Below are 20,786 nucleotides of genomic sequence, written 5' to 3' on the forward strand. Positions count from 1 at the left end.
AGTCTCTAGATGCTCAGCTCCATCCTGTGAGAAAGAAGAGATGAGAGAAGAGACAATGTACTCAAGAACTCATCAATGAACCACTAGCCAACTTGATTAGAAATGAACTACAATGCCTCATATATATAGAAAAGTTCCTCCACCCAAAAAGTGTGTAAATAGGAAAAATGGAAATGAATGCTATAAATCCCAAAAATGCCTAGAGGCTAAAGAGTGTGCTACTAGCATGACACCATCTGGAGATGACACCTATCCAACACCTCCTCTTCAGGTCCAGATGGGAGGACCAACACCAACGCGCTGAAGAAGATAATCCAAGGTAGGTCGAGGAAGAGGCTCAGTAAACAAATCAGCAACATTATCTTTGGTAGGACAATACTCAAGCTGAATGCGACCTTCAGAAATCCAATCACGAACAAAATGAAAATGAACATCAATGTGTTTGGATCGTCCTCGAATAACTGGATTTTTGGCTAAAGCAATAGCACTCTGTGAATCTGAGTAGATGAATGTCGGAGTAGATGAACATCCAAGGTGATTCAGAATTTGCTGAAGCCAAAGTGCTTCAGAAGTGGCATCAAGATATGACTTGTACTCTGCTTCGGTCAATGAAGAAGAAGTAATTCGCTGCTTTTGACATTTCCAAGAAACAAGTCCTTTACCAAGCATAAAACAATAGCCTGACATGGAACGCCTAGTATCAATACACCCTGCCCAATCAGAATCTGAGTAACCAATAAGTGTATCTTCACCTGCATAAGAAATGCCATACTCAAGAGTTCCATGAAGATATCGAAGAACCCTCAAAGCTGCCTGCCAATGAGATCGACGAGGCTGTGAAGAGAATTGGCTGAGAATACTCATAGCATAGGAGAGATCTGGCCGAGTGTTAACCAAATAAAGTAGAGAACCAATAAGTTGGCGATACTCTGTAGAATCAACCTCAAGAGAATCATCATCTTTGGATAATTTTGAATTAGGATCCATGGGACAAGTGAGTGATGCACAATCACGCATGCCATATTTCTCAAGCAACCTTAAAGTATACTTCTTTTGACAAAGAAAGATGCCAGAAGCAAATTGCCATAAAGTATACTTCTTTTGACAAAGAAAGATGCCAGAAGCAAATTGCCACACTTCTAAACCAAGAAAATAGTGTAGTAGTCCAAGATCAGTCATGGCAAATGATGTTGTGAGTTGAGTTTGAGCCCGCCCATTTGAGTAGATCTAAATTAGAGCCAGTGAGTGTCAAATCATCCACATAAAGCACAAGAATGCATATATCATCATCCACAATAAGCACATAAAGATTAGGATCTGCATGAGAGGACTAGGATCTTCTGATACCAAGCTCGAGGAGCTTGCTTAAGACCATAAAGAGCTTTCTGTAATAAATACACATCATGTTCATGACCCTGTGCAATAAAACCTTCAGGTTGTTCCACATAAACTTCCTCCTCTAGATCTCCATTCAAGAAGGCAGATTTAACATCCATTTGATATATAGGCCAGGCATAGTGAGAAGCAAGAGCAAAAACAACACGAATAGTAGAATATCTGGCAGTAGGAACAAAAGTTTCATCAAAGTCTTCACCTTCTTTTTGAGCATAACCTTTAGCAACAAGGCGTGCCTTGTACTTATCAAGAGTACCATCAGAATGAAACTTGACTTTGAAAATCCACTTAATACCAATGACCTTTTTATGTGAAGGTCGTCGAACTAACTGCCATGTGTTATTAGATTCAATAGAAGAAATCTCTGCTTGCATTGCTACACACCAATGTGGTAAGGAAAGAGCTTCCTTAACCGTTTCAGGCTCAAACACATCACCAATATGAGACATCAAGGCAATATTTACTGAAGGGCGTGTACGTAAGACACGTATAGTAGATTGTTGAGCATCTGAAAGTGATATACCTGAATCCTGAAGTAGAGAGCGAACCCATTTTGGAGGACCAGAAGTCCGTGTAAAATCCAATGAAGTAGTAGGTGTCGCAATCGAAATGGATGAAGGGCATGAAGTAGGAACTGATGGTCAGATGAGGATGAGACTGTAGGGAATGAGAGAGGCTCAAGCTCAAGAGATGAAAATGGATCTGAGAGAGATGTAGAAGATGGTAACTCATCAAGACCAAAAACATGCTCATCAAAGATGGCATCACGTGAAAGAACAATATCCTCACGAGAAGGATCCCAAAAACGGAACCCTTTGGAGCGAGAAGCATATCCTGTGAATATCATAGGTTTGGACTTAGCATCAAGAGTCCTCCTCTTAGAAGAAGGCACATGCACATGAGCAACACAACCAAAGACATGAAAATGAGAAACAGTAGGCTTGTGGCCTGTGAAAGCCTCCTCTGGAGTCATGCCGTCCACTGCTTTCGTAAGAGAGTGATTGAGAAGATAAACTGAAGTAGCTATAGCCTCACCCCAAAAGGAGGAAGGTAGCTTCGCATGATGTAAGAGAGAGCGGGCCATTTCCTTCACCGTTCTATTCTTTCTTTCAACCACACCATTCTGCTAAGGAGTGTAGGGTATGGTGGTTTGTCGTTGTATGCCTTTTGAAGCTAGAAAATCCTCAAATGCTATAAACTCACCTCCATTGTCAGTCATGAGAAAAGATACCTTTTGACTTGCTTGATTCTCCATTTGGGCAAGCCAAACCTTAAAATGAGAAAGAGCATCAGACTTCTTAGGTAAGAAATAAACCCATGATTTGCGAGAGAAGTCATCCCACAAGAAGCATAGGTCCTGCAAGATCAGCATGAATAAGCTCAAGTATGCGTGTGACCCTATGAGTAGCCTCCTCTGGAAAAGAAGCCCGATGTTGCTTTCCTTGAGCACAAGAAGAACAAATATGATGGCGAGGTTTCTGAAGCTTTGGTAGACCTGTAACCATGTCATGTGAGACAAGATGTTGCAAAGTAGCAAGAGGAACATGGCCAAAGCGGAAATGCCATAGATCACTATCTTCATTAGAAACAAGTGCTTTAGGAGAAGCAAATAATTGATGAAGATGAGACTCATGTGGTGGCAACTGTGCTGTAAAAGAGCTTATATGATAAAGCCCAGCATTTTGAGAACCATATGCCACACAAGAAAGTGACTGTCTATCAATGATTTCAATCACTTCATCATCAAAGTAAACCCCAAGACCTTTAGAAGTAGCCTTAGAGATAAAAAATAAGTTGGCAGAAATCTTAGGCACATGCAAAACATCATGTAAGATAGCATCTCCAAAAGAAACATCACCAATACCAATCACAGGGAGAGACGAAGCATCACCAATGTGTACTGATGAAGAGATAGACTTATAGTTTTCCAATAAGGAAGAACTATTCGTCATGTGAGAGGTAGCACCACTATCGGCAATCCACTCATCCACAGTATGCGTATCAAGATCTCTGATTACCACAAGTGATGTGTCACATGAAGAAGTAGAAGACATAGCAACATATGCAATCTTGGCGTTACCGTCTTCCTTCTTGTCTTTGTTTTTGTCGTGAGAAGATGTTGATGTAGAAGAACCCTTAGATTTGGATTCAAGTTCAGCTTTTACCTTCTTGGATGCCGCCTTCTTAGCAAAACAACGATCCTCCATATGGCCACTACGACCACAGAAAGTGCACTCCTTGGAAGAATCCTTTGATTTGTCCTTGTCGCCTTTGGTTGAAGAATCTTTAGCATTGGAATTAGAGCCTTTGCGTTGATCATTCCTCTTGCCTTTGCCTTTGCCCTTGCCTTGGCTTACAAAAGCCGAGTCCTTTTTGTTTTGCTTGCGAGTAAGGCACTTATCATGAAGAAGACCCATAGTCTCTTCAAAGGAAGGGAAAGGAACTCGAAGAAAGATGTTATCTTTGAACGATTCAAAAGAAGAAGGCAATTTACCAAGTAGCTTGTGGACCGGATTGCTTACTAATGTACCAAACTCTTCAAGTTGCCGCTTGATTCGATTGAATTCTCCAAGCTTCTCCACTATGTTGTCGGATTCGGAGATAGAAAGCTTATCCAAATCTTCTTCCAACTTAGCCATCTTAACCGTTGAAAGTCTTCCATATTGCATTTGTATAGCGTGCCATAATTGTTGAGCCGTACTCCTTGTAGAGAGAAATTGAGACACAACCGATGTAGACATGCCATGCACAAGTAAAGCTTTGGTCCGTGCATCCATATAGGTTTGAGATTGAGAAGGCACCATATGAGGAGAAGTGATTATAGACCACACCCCGGCGCTTTCCAAAAGAAGTTGCATAAACAAGGACCAAGTGTGGTAGTTGTTTGGGGTAAGCTTTTGTGAATCGGAAAGACTTGGAAGGCTCAAAGATTGAGTGAATGGGTTAAAGGGCTGATATGATTGAGTGGGAAGAGGAGTAGTAGTGGAAGTAGTAGAAGAAGGAATCATAGTAGATGAAGTTGCCATAAAAGACATAGATGATGTAGGGGGATATACCATAGAGGACATAGAAGTATGTGGATAGGAAGGCATAAAGGACAAAGAAGAAAGAGTGTATGGATCCGTAGAAGGTAATGGATACGACGGAAAAGAGAAAGTAGAAGCACCTACCGAAGAAGGAATTGCACCAACTTCCGTTGTAGTAGTTGCCGGTCCAACCGTCGTAGGAGATGTAGGATCCATAGTATCTTCAAGTTTGCCTTTGTCTTTTGGAGTAGAGGACTTCCGAGATCCCATAGGGAGAGGAGGGTGGGAAAACACGAGGGAAGAAGTGTCGTACCTCCAAAAACGCAGCCAATAGATGGGCAGTCCACCAAGAAAGTATCCCCAAAATATGCACAAAGATAGTGCAAAAACGCAACCACAAAACGCAGCCGATATATGAACCAATAGACTCCGTAGAAACCACCAAAAGAGGGCTGAGAATGTAGCCTTAGGTAGAAGGAGTATGGAGGAGTTGATTGTCCACAAAAACGCAAACACAAAGTGTGTAGCAAAGTGGAATTTTTAGCCGGTAGAAAGGTGTAGAAAAGAGGATGAATATGTACCTCAAAACACCATGAAGAAGGCTGAAGTTGATGATGAAAACGCAGCCAAGAAATCTCTCCACAAGAAGCCTCCAAAAAAAAACGCTACCGCATGTAGAGAAAACTAGTTGGCAATCTTTTCACCGCAAGTAGAGTTGTAGGACTCGGATTGAAGTGCTTTAAAAACACACTTGTAGAGGATGGTAAGGGGCTGGTTTGAAGCCTCTTGCATCATTGAATGAGTGCAAGGATGATGAGTAAGGGCTTCTGCAAAAAACGCAACAAAAATTCTGCATGCAGGCAATCTGCGAAGAATAACTCAAAAACGGTGAGGAATTTGCGAAAACTTTCTTCTGCAAAGTTGTAGACCACGATGATTCCAGTAGGTCACGCGGGCACAATCCTCAAAAACGCATCCGTTTAGCAGATAATCAAGAATGTAAGGGCTTTTGCAAAAAACGCAAGCAGAAATTCTGCATGCAGGCAGTCTGCGAAGAATAACTCAAAAATGGTGAGGAATTTGCAAAAACTTTCTTCTGCAAAGTTGTAAACCACGATGATTCCAGTAGGTCACGCGGGCACAATCCTCAAAAACGCATCCGTTTAGCAGATAATCAAGAATGAAAAAAACGCAATTGAAAGCGGGGTGGTTGAAGAGGACTAGAGGTAGAGAGGAAGAAGGATAAGGAGGCTCTATGTGCGCCACCACCTTGCTCTGATACCATGTGAGAAAGAAGAGATGAGAGAAGAGAGAATGTACTCAAGAACTCATCAATGAACCACTAGCCAACTTGATTAGAAATGAGCTACAATGCCTCGTATATATAGGAAAGTTCCTCTACCCTTTCCTCCACCCAAAAAGTGTGTAAATAGGAAAAAATGGAAATGAATGCTATAAATCCCAAAAATGCCTAGAGACTAAAGAGTGTGCCACTAGCATGACACCATCTGGAGATGACACCTATCCAACACATCCTAGACACTGTAGCATTGCTTATGGAGTGCAAAGGAGCACAGCAGATCTGGGTATCCATAGCCCAGCTCCTGGGTGGATTGAGGAGTGATCCTATCTATACTCCTCGGGGTGTTATTGGATGGTTGACTTAGTCTGGCCAACAGCTTCTTCTTGAGGGCAGGGGAATAGATCATGTTATACTTTTCCATAGGGACAAGCTCATAGATATTTGCTTCAGGATATCCCCCCATTACGATACACACCACCTTCGCTGAGTATCAACACCACCTTTTAGATTATTGTTGCTAGTATCGCGGTGTGACATATATGGAAGACCAGGTGCTCAGAGGCCGTCAATGGTATTTTCACACCCAGTGTATTTGCAATATATGGAGTAGCATCATTCATATTCTTTTGGCCACCTGGGTAGGGATCTTCTAGAGCTGTGTAGACAAAACACGACAGATTTATGAGAGAGAGGAGCCATGGTATTTTCTTCTCCTCCACTCCTACGGGGCTTTTATGTCAGCATAGTGTGCCCCCCATTGGTTGAGATCTCCCTACCTTTTGGCTTGAGGTCTCCCTTTATATGATTTTATTTTACTTAATAGAAGTCTCTTTTCTGGAAAAAAACAAAAAAAAGATTGGACCAACTTGTATCATCAGCTATCTCAAAATACTTGAAAAAAGACAAACTAAAAAAATGACCTGTATGCTTGAGAGACTGAGAACTCCAAAGCTGCCAAGCCTCAGCCCTCAGAATTGTACAAGGAGATTGCAAATGGCTTCATAGAATAGCTGGCCTTCCAAACCTCGACACTTGACAAACCAAAAAAATGACCTGTATGCTTGAGAGACTGAGAACTCCAAAGCTGCCAAGCCTCAGCCCTCAGAATTGTACAAGGAGATTGCAAATGGCTTCATAGAATAGCTGGCCTTCCAAACCTCGACACTTGACAAACCAAAAAAATGACCTGTATGCTTGAGAGACTGAGAACTCCAAAGCTGCCGCCTCAGCTCTCAGAATTGTAGAAGGAGATCGCAGATGGAAAAGCTCGCCTTCCAAACCTCAACGCTTCAATAACTTCCGAAACAAACATAGGTGGTGCCTCAACATGATTCAAATGGCAATGCAATTTGAGAACATGTTGGGCATGCTTGGCTAATTGTTCCACGTGATCAACCTCTTTGCACTGAAAAAGCAAGGGCAGGTCAGAAAAAGAGTAAAAAATCAATGTGTGGTTTACAACACGGCGGCTGGCCTGTTATTTGATACTAGCACCTCTTTGAATCACCCCTTCTCCTTTTTGAAAGAATCATTGAACCCAAATCAGACCAACCCTTGTACCATGTAGGCAGCAGTCCTAGGGTTGTATGTATGTTTGCATAGCAAGACCAAAGAACTGAAGGCTTTGGGTAATCAGGCTATGAAGAAGGCCACTTCAACAACAACAGTTGAAGTAGAGAGTGTCAAGAAAAGAATGATTGGCTCTTTCCTCTAAAATATTAAGACTGGGCATCCTTTCTATCACATAGAGTCCATGAGGAGCACAACAAAAAGAAAAAATGTTCCTGACACATCCTTTACTATAAGGCTTCACCTTGTCGGGTATGTTTCTGCAACAAGACAATTTCCAAATTCTAGTTATTAAAATACAGCGATGAAAGTGAAACTAAATGAGTCCTGTTAAACAAAAGTACCTGAGCTCCGGAATGCGCTTTCTCCTGATCAGTTCATGAGTTGTTTGATTTGTTACCACTAAATAGCTGCAAAAAACAACAAACAAACAAACGCGTAGTTGATTCCAATCATTTGACATACAAACTATCTTTAGTGGCTTAAAGGCCCACCAGGGACATCCGAAGGAAGGCAAGCATTTTGAGATCAATATATGACAACTCAACATGGTAGAATTATAAAAACTGTTTGTATTCTTTTTTTTTTCCGAGAAAAGATCCTTTCATTAGTTATGTAAAAAACGCCCGTAGGGCTACAAAAGATCTCTCCTGCTCCTAAGAGAGAGAAGAGCAGTGAAAACATCATGGCAGCCCGGGAGACTCTCCCTAGGTGCTGCAAAATACAAGCATCAGTCTAAAAAACTGAGCGGCTAAATCATACAATAGGGGGGGGGAAGAGCCAAACACGTGGCCTGTAGTGCCAACGGGGGGATCCCGTGTGGAGGGTGTAGAACGGGCCGCAGCGCCAAGTGGTGTGAAAGGCCTGGCGCCGTGAGGTCGCCTCATCCGAGTCTCCCCGGATGCGGTCGTACTGTCCTCGCAGGGTGTGGATCAACTCCTGCCAAATCCCCCGAACAGTCTCTGCTGGTGGCTCTAATCTCCCCTCAAAGGCCGTAAAGCACCGGGCCCTCCAGGTGAACCAGATGGTGAGGCTGCTGAGGAGCTCCCATCGTAAATCCCTCTCCTGTGTCCAGCTGGCGGACGAGAAATCCGGTGCCGGAACCAGGCGAGGCTGGCCCCTAATAAATCTGATGGCCTGATTGCCCTGCTCCATCTCATAGCCCATAGCAGGCCCTGACAAAGTCGACCAAGCAGCGGCACCCCACGTAAACATACCCTCTGGAGAGAGGGGGGCCAGAATACGCAGCATCCGCAGCCAAATCTGCTGTGCCTGAGGGCAGTCCCAAAGGCAATGTCTCTGTGTCTCCATAGGGTGGCCGCATCGGACGCAGGCCGCCGGAAGACCGCTGTAAACAAGCCAAGTGCCAACTGCTGAGCCCCTGTGGGCGACCAGCCACTGAAAAGCCGAGATCCCGCGGGCCTGTCGACTAGCCCAGAGCCGAGCCCAGAAATCCTCCAGGAACTCCTAAATCCTTCAGGAACTCCTGTGATAGTCCCTGCAATCGCCAATGCCCCGCTGCCGCCGCTGGAGTAACCGTCCTCCTCGCCGTCAAAATATGCCGTTCCAGCCGAACAGTATACTGGAAAAAGGTGATCTCTGTGGCCTCAAGGGATGCATAAGGATCATGCCACTCGTACTCCCCGGGGTCCCACTGTAGCCGGGCCAAGGGGCGCGCTGCATATGCCCATATGCGCCAATCCGGGAGCACATCAGCAGGGTCGGAGTCAATATGCCACTTCCGAGAAGCGACAGCCACTACCCGAATCCTCTGAAAGGTGCACTCTGCAACCAAAGGCGACTCCACCTCCACTCTCTGGAGTCTGCCCTCATCCTGAATCTCATAATAGAGGCATCTGCCATCCTCAGTGCTAGCTCTGACAGCAATCAGGATCTCCAACTGTGTAAAGGCTCCCATCCACCGTGGGGCCACTGGCTCGAGAGGGGTGAACCACTCCTCTGTAAGTGCCTCCTGAATATCATCCCTCATAATCAACCCCCCTCTGAAGTGACTCAGCCTCTCCACCTGGGTCTCCTCTGGTAGACTGCAGAAAGCCTGCCAGTCTCCAAAACTACGAGCTGGGCCTGCCGCTAAAGGTCCCCAGGCTAGACGAGGCCGAGAACCCAGCATATGACCCTGCTCTGTACGAACCGCTGGGCTCCAGATGAGCGGCTGCCTGGCCCGCTCCTCAACACAAGAAGGAGGCCGCTGAGAGAGCCCCGGTCTCAGCAGCTCCCAAGCTCTCAGGATACTCAAAGCAAATCTGTCCTCCCATCCTCTACTGAGGCCTGTTCCCTCATCTCTATGAAGATCCAGCGAATCTCTGGTGCCCAAGTACCCCCTGCAGGAGGCGCCCGGGCCTGCAGTCGCTGCAAGAGGAGCTCTTTCCAAGGCTCAGTGCCTGGAAGCAACCCCCGAACAATAAGCTTCCCCAATAAGGCTCTACTCTGATCGACTGGATCTATAATGCCCAAACCGCCCTGAGCCAGCGGAAGTGTAATAACTGCCCATGCAACCTTTGCCCGAGCTGGCTGACCGTCCCGCCCAGACCACAGAAAACTGTTTGTATTCTTGTATCCACTATCACAGCATTTGGAAATATCGGGAGCAAGGAAAGGCATGTCCAAGCCAAATAGTGCCTGCAGATCTCTGGCAGCTTTTCAATGGAACTATCAGATGGGTAGGCAAAGTTGCTCATCCAAGAGTGCCCACCCGTCATCAGATCTCTTACAGCTTTTGATGAACAGGCATATCTAGCATGGGCCGCTGGAATTTTTGGATGGACAGACAACATTGCCTGCCCAAGCTCAAGAGTGCCCCACACATCATCAGATCACTGACATCTTTGTGATGGGTGGGCATTTCTGGCATGGGCCTAGAACTCCCAGATAGACACAGGCACTGTTGCCTGTCCAAGGCCAAAAGTGCCCACCACCCATCAGATCTCTAGTTTTTTTTAAGTTTTTTAAAAGGGCGGGCATATGGCATGGGTGCTGGAACTCTTATCAAGCCCAAGGGTGGTCACCCATCATCCGTCTTTTTGACAGGAGCAAGCATATTTGGCTGCTGGCATGTGTGCTGGAACTCTCGGATGGATGGGCAATAATTGCTCACCCATCATGAGATCTCTGGCAACTTCCAGCGTGCATGCTGGAACTCACTGATGGACACGCAGCATTGCCCAAGATTGCCCGCCTGCCCATCATCAGATCTCTGACAGCTTTTTGACAGCAGAGAGGAATATCTGGCATCTGTGCCTAAAAGTTTCGAGTGGACCGCCAACATTGTTTGTCCAAGACCAAGCGTGCCCAGATATGTGATAGCTTTTCGATGGGCGGGCACATCTGTAAAGGCCCTCAGACTAAGCATGAAAAAGCTTGCACTCTTCAAGTGCGAGTTAACATATTTTACATCTTGCAATGCACCATCACAACAAATCTCCTCAAAACAGTACAGCAAACAAACAAAAGCAGTGATTAAAACATTTCCACCTCTACTCAAGGAATGATGAACAATGTCTAAAAGAGTTTTAAAGAAATACAAATTGTTAAAGCTTACCTATGGAACAAAAGTAGTAATACCAAAAATAAGAGGGCGGCTAATAGTACAATCAGTAAGATGATGACAGCGGTAGCATGCAACCTGCCAAATCAATCAACACCAAAGACATCAATTTCAACCTAAAGGCTCATACAAACTACAACACACACTGACTGAAGCTCCTAAACAAAATCGAATCGATATAGCACAGTCATTAGCAGGATGCACTTTGCTTAAAGCATTATTTGCCAGATAATCTTGAATGACCAGCATATTGGTACCATGAGTTGAAGCCCCCAAAACTTCTGAAGGATGTTGCATAGATAACGCTGGTCCAAAGACAGAGTACCGTCTCCTCAAAAATGTACCACCTGTGAAGCAGATTACTACATCATGTTTCTTGTAACATAAAAGTTCCCCCCCAATCCCCGCCCCCTCCGAGCCAGTTGCTGTGGAGGATCTTGGAGGTGGACCCTACAGAAGCAGTAAGATAAAATGGCAGCCAAGAAATTTCCACAAAGGAATATCCATGCAAAAAATGTGACGCATCAAAGACACCAGATGGAGCAGCATGTCAGCTGATAGCGATGGAGACATGTGACCACATTGACATGCTCTTATTACCTTTATGGTGCATAGCACACCGTACACGCATGCTTATCATGAATACCACACAACCACAGCCATAGCCACTCTTTTGACTGTATTCCATGTCTCTTTGCTATTGTCACGATGAGCTGTTGGCCTCCCAACCTAAAAAACAGAGGCCCATCCCATTATTTGAGCATTGGGCACTCACTTCAGGGCTATCATCTTGCCCCAAACCTTACATCTTGGAGGAAACTTCGATCCACTCTCCACCCCCACCCCCCCCCCCCCCCCCCCCCCCCCGGGTCGAGGGTGAGACGTTCAACCAGTTGGGCTACAACTCTTTCAGCGCTGTTTTCACAATTTCCCCAATAGCACTTGCTGTTCCCAAGTTTAGTTTGAGCCAAGTAACAGATTCTCACGTACCTATCTTCCCTCTTCTCTCTTTTTCTTTCGTCTCACCCCTTCCAAAATAGTCTGGACTCTGTTTTTTTTAATCTCTCCAGGCAAGAGGTCAACCGTCTTATCCATCTCAACTTGACAGGGCTTCACACGTGACGCACATGGATGTTCCCACCAAAGCTCCCTACAAAACTCCAGTTCTACAGAGAGCGGTTCCTGCAAGTTTCCAAGGATAGATTCATTGTAAACCCTGGATACCTTCATAGGCACATGTCACACGCCATGTGGATCACCATCAGCCAGTTAAGAGTATCATCACACCGAACAGATTGACTCTGGTAGAGCAAAGAGCATTCCTTGGGAGGCACAGGTATGCAAGGTATGCACGACTAGGGAGGTTGAGACAAAGGACGTTCAGATGCCCACACTATCATGAGATTCACAGGAGATTCCATTGTCTTTTTTGAGATGGATTCGTTCGTCTCTCACAGGTTAATGCAGTTTGAGGATCAGACATGCTTGGGTATGTACTTACCGGAGCTCTGTCGTCATCGGGAGGTCGTGCTCCTAGGGAGTCAACGTCCAAGACCTCCATTACAGACTTCTTTGACTTCATCTGCCTGCGACAAAGGATGTCACTCAGGTTCCACAAAGATAGAGAGAACACACAGCCCATCAACTACATGCCACATCATGGGACACTCTTGCCCCATGCAGCTGCGGATTCACTAGAGCACATTCCCTTCTGAGAGCTAGACATCCAAGCCCCCAGGCATCCTGACCTTCCACCTTCCAACTGTAGATCCGGGATATACTCTGGCAACATGGAGAGGTCTCACCACAGGAGGTGGACATCATCACAGGTTTGCACTCCGTTATGGAGGATGGTACTATTATTGGATGTGGCATGCACTCCTCCCACCCCAGTACACCTTGTATTAGCCATATGGCTACCCGTACTACTTCCCTTTGACACATGTTCATAGTATAGGTATCTAGTTTCTTTTTTAGCTTTCAGTTTTCCCATGGATCGGTCCATAACTATGATATAAAATGCCACTTTCTGAAGTTTGAAAACCATTCTCACCCTCACAATCAGAGCAACACTTATCTTGCTTCTATGCAATCAGAAAATGCAAGGATCAAACAGTTAAAAAGTAGCCGACTAGTAAACAAGCAAATGAACACTTTTTTGAACAAGATGCTTACCAAAACCTACAATGGTTGCCATATCCCACACAAGTGCCGAGCCAAGCACAATAATGATCGAATCTAAGAACACATTTGTTACAATCATGACAGTGTTTTGACCGTGGAGGCCTGCAGAAACATTTACATATATACATCAACGGTTATGACAAACAAAGAAATAACTAAAGGTGCAGGTTATGAATATGATGTATACAACAAATCAAGCAGCTAACCATAGCAAGAAGCTCATACTTAACCTGAAACACTCGACAGGTGGGGCATGTCTTATTACTGCAGCAATCAGAAGGAAAGTGAACGTCAGTTGTTTTAGATGCTCATTTGACATAAGGAAGTAGTTCTATCACCTTAGATGGGATAGAAGATTTCACCAAATCACATTTAACAATTTAAGAAGCCTTTACAGAGATGGACCACAGCTTTTGGATAGGCCCAGAAGCATGTGGAATAGTAACCAAGACTTAGAAGGGTGATAAGGACAATAAAGGTACTCAAACCAGAGTTGCATTTTTACATTTCTTCATAATGTTTTTTGCCTGTTCATGACGTTTCTGATGTATTTAAATCACAATGAGATGAAAACATCTGTCAACTTGTCTATAACATTTACAAACCCTCACGAGCTGATTTCATCCCACCATTGAGGTCGCAAGTGTCACTTCCAACCATAATCACAAGAAACGTTTGAGGCTTTTTTCATTTCGAGGTCTTTGAGGTTTTTTTTTTCTAGAAATATTTTTTCCCTTGGCCAAGAAGTTAATGAGGGTTTTGAAAAAACAATACATTGAAAATTACCCAAAAAAAAAATGGATGTTAGTTGTTTATGAGAGAACGGAAGTAACTATGGGGTTGGGTTCAAGTAGACCACCCCAAAAAGTCATCCAAAAGGTCATTTAGTGTGTTCCTGTGATGGTCTTCTAAAATTTCTATGCTCTTTTCTTCTTGTGCCTGGTACAAACTTCAAAATGTCATCCAAAAACTTATTGATGTGATCTAGCCATACGTAAATGAGAACTAGCAATTGAAAAGAATAATAACCTATAGTGGTTGCATTGGACGAAAAAACTAAGCACAAGAAACCTTTAGCTTGAATATCGATTTCCACCTATTGAACATTAACTTGATTTCCACACAATTTCATCATTAACTTGCAGCTACATTGTACCAATTTAACTTGCAGCTACATTATACCAATTTAATCAAAGCATTCATACTCAACTTGCAGCTACATTGTACCAATTTAATCAAAGCTAACTTGATTTCCACACAATTTCATCATTAACTTGCAGCTACATTCAGCTACATTGTACCAATTTAATCAAAGCATTCATACTCAAGGCAAAACCATTGTGATTCGTCTACTAAACAATACGCGAGCTCACTAGGAAACTCACTCAAAGATGACATCCTTTGTGATGTTGTACTTACACAGGACTATAACTTACTAAGACCTTCCCGAACCTGGTCATGTGAAACCATCTTTTCTCTTCTCTTAGTGGAGTTTCCCTCCACCTTGGCAACAAATGGAAGCATCAATTGGGATAATTGAATATACAGTTGTAGAAAAAGTGGGGCTAGAGTTAGCTAGGTGCAATTGCATTAACTATGCCCGACTACGTGGTAGAAGAAACATGATGTTTGTGACCATGGAGAGCTTAGTTACTGCACTAGACTGGAGACTTCGTTACTACAACAAACTTGGAGTAACTCCTTATGCTAGACTTTTTTTTTTTTCGAGAAAAGATCCTTTCATTAGTTATATAAAAACGCCCGTAGGGCTACAAAAAATCTCTCCTGCTCATAAGAGAAGAAGAGCAGTGAATACAGCATGGCAGCCCGGGAGACTCTCCCTAGGTGCTGCAAAATACAAGCATCAGCACAAAGGACTGAGAGGCTAAATCATACAATAGGGGGGGGAAGAGCCAAACAGGTGGCCTATAGTGCCAACGGGGGAATCCCGTGTGTAAGGTGTAGAAGGGGCCACAGCGCCAAGTGGTGTGAAAGGCCTGGCGCCGCAAGATCGCCTCATCCGAGTCTCCCCGGATGCAGTCGTACTGTCCTCGTAGGGTGTGGATCAACTCCTGCCAAATCCCTCGTACAGTCTCTGCTGGTGGCTCCAATCTCCCCTCAAAGGCCGTGAAGCACCGGGCCCTCCAGGTGAACCAGATGGTGAGGCTGCTGAGGAGCTCCCATCGTAAATCCCTCTCCTGTGTCCAGCTGGCGGACGAGAAATCCGGTGCCGGAACCAGGCGAGGCTGGCCCCTAATAAATCTGATGGCCTGACTGCCCTGCTCCATCTCATAGCCCATCGCAGGCCCTAACGAGGTCGACCAAGCAGCGGCACCCCACATAAACATACCCTCTGGAGAGAGGGGAGCCAGAATACGCAGCATCTGCAGCCAAATCTGCTGCGCCTGAGGGCAATCCCAAAGGCAATGTCTCTGTGTCTCCATAGGGTGGCCGCATCGGACGCAGGCCGCCGGAAGACCGCTGTAAACAAGCCAAGTGCCAACTGCTGAGCCCCTGTGGGCGATCAGCCACTGAAAAGTCGAGATCCTGCGGGCCTGTCGACTAGCCCAGAGCCGAGCCCAGAAATCCTCCAGGAACTCCTGTGAGAGTCCCTGTAGCCGCCAATGCCCCGCTGCCGCTGGAGAGACCGTCCTCCTCGCCGTCAAAATATGCCGCCCCAGCCAAACAGTATACTGGAAAAAGGTAATCTCTGTTGCCTCAAGGGATGCATAAGGATCATGCCACTCGTACTCCCCGGGGTCCCACTGTAGCCGGGCCAAGGGGCGCGCTGCATATGCCCATATGCGCCAATCCGGGAGCACATCAGCAGGGTCGGGGTCAATATGCCACTTACGAGAAGCGGCGGCCACTACCCGAATCCTCTGAAAGGTGCACTCTGCAACCAAGGGCGACTCCACCTCCGCTCTCTGGAGTCTGCCCTCATCCTGAATCTCATAGTAGAGGCAACTGCCATCCTCAGTGCAAGCTCTGACTGCAATCAGGATCTCCAACTGTGTAAAGGCTCCCATCCACCACGGGGCCACTGGCTCGAGAGGCGTGAACCACTCCTCTGTGAGTGCCTCCTGAATATCATCCCTCATAATCAACCCCCCTCTGAAGTGACTCAGCCTCTCCATCTGGATCTCCTCTGGGAGACTGCAGAAGGCCTGCCAGTCTCCAAAACTACGAGCTGGGCCTGCCGCCGCTAAAGGTCCCCAGGCTAGACGAGGCCGAGAACCCAGCATATGACCCTGCTCTGTGCGAACCGCTGGGCTCCAGATGAGCAGCTGTCTGGCCCGCTCTGTCCTCCCATCCTCTACTGAGGCCTGTTCTCCTCATCTCTATGAACATCCAGCGAATCTCTGGTGCCCAAGTGCCCCCTGCTGGGGGCGCCCGAGCCTGCAGCCGCTGCAAGAGGGGCTCTTTCCAATAACAAGCAACCCCCGAACAACAAGCTTCCCCAAAAAGGCTCTACTTTGATCGACTGGATCTATAATGCCCAAACCTCCCTGAGCCAGCGGAAGTGTAATAACTGCCCATGCAACCTTTGCCCGAGCTGGCTGACCGTCCCGCCCAGACCACACAAAGTTCCTGATCAGCCTCTGTACCTAGCTGACGCAAGAGCTCGAGAAAATCCAGCAAGACGTAATGTACCACATGGTCGCTAACAGCACCTGATTTGCCACCACCACCCTCCCAGCCAAGGATAGTCGAGCTGTACTCTAAAAGCTTCTTCCGAATGCTCAGAAGAAGCGGGGCAATCTGCTGCTCAGGTGACAAATCTAGGCCAATCTGGCATCCCAAATACCGCACTGTTGTGCCTGGAGGAATCCATCTAAAATCGGGGTCCGGGCTCCCTGCCGGAGTGGGGGCACTACTGATCCAAAAGGCCACTGTCTTGCGCCAATTGATCAATGCTCCCGAAGCTGCACTAAAAACCTGGAGCAACTGCTCTGCCCGAAGAAGATTGGCCTCTTGGCCATGCAAAAATAAGCCCGTGTCGTCTGCAAACTCACCATCGAGCAGGTCCTCCCCCCGGACTGGGAGCTGAAGTCCTCTCAAACCAACCTCCTCTGCCGTCAAATACATGCTCATAGCCTCCGCAAAGAAGAGAAAAAAAAAGGGGTGAGGGGACACCCCTGACGGACTGATCTGGTCAGCTCAAAACTCGGCCCCCGTCCTCCTGCAATCAGCACCTGGCTGCGAGCTGTGGAATACAGAGCCGCCACCCCTCTGATCCATCCTGGCTCAAAGCCCAAGCGAAGCATAGTGCCCTCTAAGAAACCCCAATCAACTCTATCGTATGCCTTCTCAAAATCGAGAAGCATCACGACCAAGTCCTCGCCAAGAAATCTAGCTCGGGCCGTCGCCTCCCAGAAAGTAAAGATGTTGTCAAGGATACTGCGCTCCTTGACAAATCCTGTCTGAGTAGCATGAATCAACTCCCCCAGGAAGGGCTGGATCCTCAAACTCAAGGCCTTTGCTAAGACCTTGTAGACAGTATTGAGGATCGTAATAGGCCTCCAATGCCGAATATCATCTGATACTCCCTCCCCCTTGGGGATAAGATAGATCAAGCCCTCTGAAAAGCTCTGCGGCATCACCCCAGTGTCCAAAACACGCTGAAAGCCCCTGCGAAGGCCTGGCCCCAAAAGGTCCCAATAGCGCATAAAAAAGGCCGGCGTCAGTCCGTCCTCCCCTGGGCAACTATGTCGCGGCAGGACCCTCAAAGCCTCGGCAAGCTCAATCTTTGACAAAGGCGCACCTAGAACTGTACGGATACGGTCTGTGACTCTCCTCTGCACATGGGCCCACACAGTCTGTCTGCAAACATCTCGATCCTCAGTGGGGCTGGCTCCGCTGAAAGCAGGTCTCTATAGAATGCAGTGGCAATGGCTCTAATCTCCCCGAGCTCAGTAGCTACCGATCCATCCGGTCTACCAAGCTGGCGGACTCCTGCTCGCGCATGACGGAGTCCAGTGATCTCAAAAAACTCTCCAGTCACTCTATCACCAAGCTGCGTCCACTGAGAGGCCTGACGACGATAGTAAAACTCATGTCTCTGCTCCTCTACCTCTCTAACCTCCTGGCGTACCTGGGTCAGCTGGGACGCCACCCACTCACATGCAGGCTGCTGCTCCTGAAGGCGCTGTAGCGAAGCAAGGCTGCGTCTCAGCCGATGCTCCCGCTCGCGAATCTCTCCCAGCCGTGTCAAAGCTGCAGCGTGTAGAAAAGAGCTAAGATCGGTGAGTCCCTGGGCACACTGGCCCGTTGCATCCTGTTCAGAGCACTGACTATCATGCCAGATCCTCTCAATGTCCTCAGCGAGACTGGGATCTGTAAGTACCCTCTCTAGGATCCTCAACTGCAAGCTGGGCTCCCGTGTCCTCTCCTCCAATGTCAATATAACTGGCGCATGATCTGAAAATGAGGTGCCAGCGAGAATGCTGACGGAGCCCCCTCGCTCCCCTAACCAGTCGCCCACATAAAAGCGATCAATCCGTGATAGATTAGTCCCTCCCTGTCGGCGATCCGACCGAGAGAAACTAAGACTGTCCTGAGACCGGGAGAAAGCCCCATGCTGCCATGCATCAGTGATCCTCAGTGACATGCAAAACCGGTCCCAAGCTGCAAGCTCCGTGCCATGCACTGTAACATGACTGCCTCCCACCCTATCTGCCGGGTCCTCAAGCATGTTGAAGTCTCCCCCGACACACCAATGTGCGGCCTCTGGCAATGCATCCGTAACCTGGGTCCAGAACTCTGCTCTGGCACTAGCATGATTGGGTGCATAGACGTTGAGCACACCCAATAGCTCATCATGCATCCTCAGAATGACATACTGTGCTCTACCACGCACAATGATCCCTCGATCCACAATGGCCTGCCGCCATACATCTGCAATGACCATGCATACTCCTCCCTGTCCACCCAAAGGACCAAACCCTGCAGACCAAAAAGTGTCCCATCTACCAGGCATCACCGAACCATATCTCCGGATCCTGCTCTCACCCAAGTGGTGCTCCTGCATCATCAAAATATCAATGCTGCCACCAACCAGGCATCTCTGAAGCTCCTGCCTCAAGCAACCACGATAGCGTATAAAATGTGCTCCGCCAAGACCCTGTACATTCCATGAGATGATCCTCATGGATGCCTTGCTGAGGTGGATGCTGTCTCAGCCGTACGGCGGGCCTTCGCAAGCGGCTTGGATGGAGAGTAGTCCCCATCCGAACGGCTGCGAATCTGCCCACCCGGTGTACTGCAAGAATCCCGGATCAGGCGCCAGTGGCTGTGGCCCATGGCGACTGCCTCCCGCTCTGACAGAGCAACCTCGTGTATACACACATATCCAGGGTCGCGTGCTAAGTCTGCCACTATGCGCACGACCAAATGCCGAATCCCTGAGGTATCCACACTCCCGGGATCCAAGAAAAAATGAGCCAACTCCCAAAGTCGGCCTATCACATCTGTCACCTCCAGATCGCTCATGTGATGAGAAAACTCAACTGCCTGAGTCTTCAAAGTGCTGAGAGCGAGCTCTAGAGTCCACTCCCGGTCGCAAGGGCCACACAGAGGGAAAGAGAAGGCCACCGCTGAGTCTAGTGCCTCCTCCCCGCGGGCCAGAGGTATCACTACATGAACTCGGATGGGTGCTGGCTCATGGGGGACCTCTGCTCCAAAAAGCCGTGTGAAGGCATAATCAAAAGCCTCCGAGCGCTGTCTAATGCCAAGGCGACTCAGCCGACTGCGGATAGATGAAATCCGTGAAGCCCGAATCAGCACAGTAGGTCTCCTCTGTGATGCTCGAGCGAGGTCAGTGCTCAGCGCCCTCCGGAATGCAGGTGAACGCCAGGGGACTGCCAGGGCCTCCCGGGAAGGTGAGGCGGGCGGAGGGGGAGGAGGGGGGGCGAGGGGGGTGGAGAGGGAGCCGCTGCCGAAACTAGAGCGGGGACGGGATGAGGCGATGGTGGAAGCGAGGCAGAGGGAGGGGACGGGGGTGGGGGGGGGGGGGTGAAGGAGGGGGTGCTGGCATCTCCTGGTCCTCAGTCGTAGCCGCGGGGTCTACTCCTGGAGGGGAGAAAAGCTGTTCCTCACGAAAACCCAGTGAGGCTGAGACTGTGGCTGCTGCTGCAGCGGTCTTTGGGCGTGCTGCTGTGGCTGTCTCCCTCGACGGCGCCCCTGTCCAGGCTGCCACTCCGAGGTCTCTGTGGCCTGAGCAGGTGTCCCGGAGGCAGCCTGCCGAGCCGAATCTGTGGGCGGGCCATCAGTAGCCTGCTGCTGTGGTGAGGGTCGGGGTCTCCTGCGAGGGCATGCCTTGGCCAGATGGCCGACCTGCCTGCAAATGAAGCACTGATTCGGGAGCCCTGAGAACTCCACTCTCTGATCTATCCATCCCCCCCCTATCCTAGGTAGCTGAATGACCTTAGGAAGGGAGGAGATGTCAGACACCAACACTCTGACCGAAGGTAGCCCAGCTACTCTGGCCACCACTGAAGCTGCTGAGGGGCCAGTCTCTCTCTAGTATCGAGCCCACCAATGCTCCGAGCCTGGAGAGGAGCGGAAGATACTCCCGGCGGAGTCCAGGGAAGCAAACTGTAACATGGAAAAGGCGCTCTCCCTACTCCGCCGCTGCTGGGTCAAATCCATGCTGCCAAGGTCTGAAGAAAGCCCGAGCACCCCTGATGTCAAGGGGACTCATGGCAAGGACCTTGGCAACGTTTTAAGGGCCTCGAGCTCGATT

General features: G+C 47.8%; 1 protein-coding gene across 2 annotated transcripts in view; it reads right to left on the bottom strand.

Moving 5' to 3' along the window:
* Positions 1–6,590: 6,590 nt before the first annotated feature.
* The window catches only part of LOC147636402 (protein S-acyltransferase 10-like), a 71,454-nt gene continuing 57,258 nt past the window's right edge, over positions 6,591–20,786 (bottom strand). Inside the window, exons 7-13 of one of the 2 annotated variants that reach the window (XM_086801840.1) lie at positions 13,273–13,306; positions 13,034–13,143; positions 11,116–11,205; positions 10,853–10,936; positions 7,638–7,703; positions 7,538–7,553; positions 6,591–7,129 (exon numbers count right to left, since the gene is read on the bottom strand). In XM_086801840.1, the coding sequence (XP_086657966.1) occupies positions 6,950–7,129; positions 7,538–7,553; positions 7,638–7,703; positions 10,853–10,936; positions 11,116–11,205; positions 13,034–13,143; positions 13,273–13,306 (580 nt within the window). In that variant the 3' untranslated portion in view covers positions 6,591–6,949. The remainder of the gene's footprint in view (positions 7,130–7,537; positions 7,554–7,637; positions 7,704–10,852; positions 10,937–11,115; positions 11,206–13,033; positions 13,144–13,272; positions 13,307–20,786) is intronic. The other variant, XM_086801841.1, reaches the window with a different exon arrangement.

Source organism: Cibotium barometz, chromosome 8 (assembly GCF_041138505.1).
Source record: "Cibotium barometz isolate CiBa-2024 chromosome 8, ASM4113850v1, whole genome shotgun sequence".
NCBI classification, from domain to species: Eukaryota; Viridiplantae; Streptophyta; class Polypodiopsida; order Cyatheales; family Cibotiaceae; genus Cibotium; species Cibotium barometz.